At 45.1% G+C, this 2,500-nt stretch overlaps 1 protein-coding gene across 3 annotated transcripts in view; it reads right to left on the reverse strand.

The window, feature by feature from the left end:
- Positions 1 to 2,500, reverse strand: part of emid1 (EMI domain containing 1) — a 55,668-nt gene that overhangs the window by 25,124 nt on the left and 28,044 nt on the right. For all 3 annotated transcript variants that reach the window (XR_006924702.1, XM_046841708.1, XM_046841709.1), the window contains exon 4: positions 280 to 375. Coding sequence is in view for 2 of the 3 variants with exons in the window: in XM_046841708.1 (XP_046697664.1) it covers positions 280 to 375 (96 nt within the window). In the remaining variant the exon portion in view is untranslated. The remainder of the gene's footprint in view (positions 1 to 279; positions 376 to 2,500) is intronic.

Consider the following 2,500-nt stretch of genomic DNA (forward strand, 5'->3'; position numbering starts at 1 on the left):
TCTACAGCTCTTCAGCATCCTGCATGCTGTTACCTTTAATAATCGCTTATGAGGAACATTTAGTTGGAGTTTGTTTTTAATGAAGAAGGAATTAAGAGTTTTAGCAACATGGACGTGTAGCATAACGTCGCTATGCTACACTGATGGAGAAGGTGATCGTGTCTTATACGGTACAACATCAGCATTGTGAGCAAAAAAAAGATTTCAGGAAGTGGTTTCATGGGAACATCAAAGGCGTTAATTAGCTATAAAAATGATTAGAAGGTGACTGGTTTGTACTGGAAAGCTGCTCCGCTGGTTTGGGCGGCGTGGATTTGCGGACCATCGGTTGTTTTCTCACAGCCTCCTGAGACACCAGATTACCACTTGCAGAACCTGCACACACACACACACACACACACACACACACACACACACACACACAGAGGAGAAAGAACATGACTGATTTACTCATTTCAGCACGATTACATTTGTTTTTTTGGCAAATTTGATTCCAACAAATAAATTGAAACTGGCGATCGCAGCGGGTCAGTGTGTTCACGCATGACACAACAGGACTTTCTCACAAAGCGCTCAAAGATCATTTTAGTTGGAGCGAAGCCCAGGATGAGGAACCGAACAACAAAACCATCACTCCACCCTCCGAACCTCGCTCTCGTTCCCACTCTTCCTGTTCTCACGTACACACGCTCGGCGTTTACGCGGTTCGGTTTCCGAGTAACGCGTGTTTACGACTCAAACTAACATCATGTGATAACGTCTGAGGAAAGATCTGATGGATGAGTTGTGGAAAACTCCTGCTTGGGAAAATCACCACCAAAGCTGCTTTATGTCACAAACCACAGTCCATTATAACCTTCTCAAACGCATTGTAGCAGAGCTTCTCTGGTGTCCTGCTGGTTTTCTCTGCTCTAAAACACCAAACTTAAATAGTTCAAGATATACTCCTAACATGAAAGATCTACAGATTCTGTACTGACACATCTCCTTCCACATCTAGTCCTCATTTCTCTTATAAACAGCTCCACTCTTCTGAGAAGATGTTCCACTAGATATTGTGGAGGTTTGTAAAGGTTCATTCAGCAAGGGTTTTACTGATGTAGGTGAGAAGGTGAGGAGGTTCATGGGATGCTCCTGTCAGCGTTCACATTCATTACAAAAGTGTTCAATAGGATTAAGTCAAGTCAAGTTTATTTCTATTGCGCTTTTCACAACAGACATTGTCTCAAAGCAGCTTTACAGAATTAAAGAATGAAGGTGAACAATGTGTATTTATCCCTGATGCGTAGCCATGGCGACTGTAACAAGGAAAAACTCCCTTAGATGTTATGTGGAAGAAACCTTGAGAGGAACCAGACTCAAAAGAGGAACCCAACCCATTAGAGCTCTATAGCAGGAGATCTTCCACTTCAACCCCTGGAAAGCAGATCTTAATGGAGCTGACTTTGTGCACAGGGGCATTGTCATGCTGGAACAGGTTTTGGGTCTCCTAGTTTAAGTGAAGGAACCAGTGAATCAGTGAAGCTCATAAGCTACCAAAAACCTCTCCTACAGTGACAGCATTAGGCTGCTTTGTGAAAAAGTGCTCCCTCGTGTGGCGAATCTCAAGCTGCAGGATATTCCAATATATTTTATGAATCATATCAAATCGGAAATTCATAATCGCACAATGAAATGTGCTTCAGAAGTACAAATGTGCTGAGTCGGGTCCTGCTCTACAGTTGTAGCTCATTATCCAGCACGCTCTTACATATTCTGACCTCGTTTGGTGGAGAAGAGTTGGCTGGAGTTTGTTCATTTGGAAGTGGGCGGAGTCTGTGGCCGATGGAGAAGGTGTTTGTGTCTCTGTATAATATGCCGTCTCCATCACCATGAGACGAAAAAGTATTTTACTAGACTTTCTCAACTAGCGTCAGGTTTGTTTAGACTAGGAGGGGGCGTCGCCTTTGGATCGCAGTCGTCTGTTTCAGGAGAAAAATGCCAGCGTAAGGACGGAGCTCGAGACGTTTCATGGGAACTGACCTCAGTCATAAATCAGGAGAAAACGCTTATTGGGGTAATCTAGAGGAAACACTCGGTGAAATATTTCATGCTCCTAACTAGGAAGTGCTCCATCATCCAGCTGTTCTGATAACATCTGCCCTGTTTGGGTCCTGCGTCAGTGTTTCATCCTCGTGAGGGAGGGAAACCGAGACGAGATGAATTTAGCTGAGGAGGAGGATGGGGGGGAGAAGGGGGGAGAAGTTCCTGCTAAACAAAACAAAATAAAAACGCAATGACGTCCTTGTATTGTTCAGGACTGGAGTCTCTTCTATCCCTCCCTCCCTCTCTCCCTCGTTCTCATGTGTAGGGTGTTAGAACGCTAGCGAGACGCGAGACTGGCTAGCTGGCAGTTCTGCTCCTGCCGTTACAGTGAGGCCCAGGTCAGGACTGAGGAGTATCGCTCGACCAATCGCACATGGCCACACAGTCACTATGGCGACGCCGTGGCCAATCCCAT

The sequence above is a fragment of the Silurus meridionalis genome, chromosome 27 (assembly GCF_014805685.1).
Source record: "Silurus meridionalis isolate SWU-2019-XX chromosome 27, ASM1480568v1, whole genome shotgun sequence".
NCBI classification, from domain to species: Eukaryota; Metazoa; Chordata; class Actinopteri; order Siluriformes; family Siluridae; genus Silurus; species Silurus meridionalis.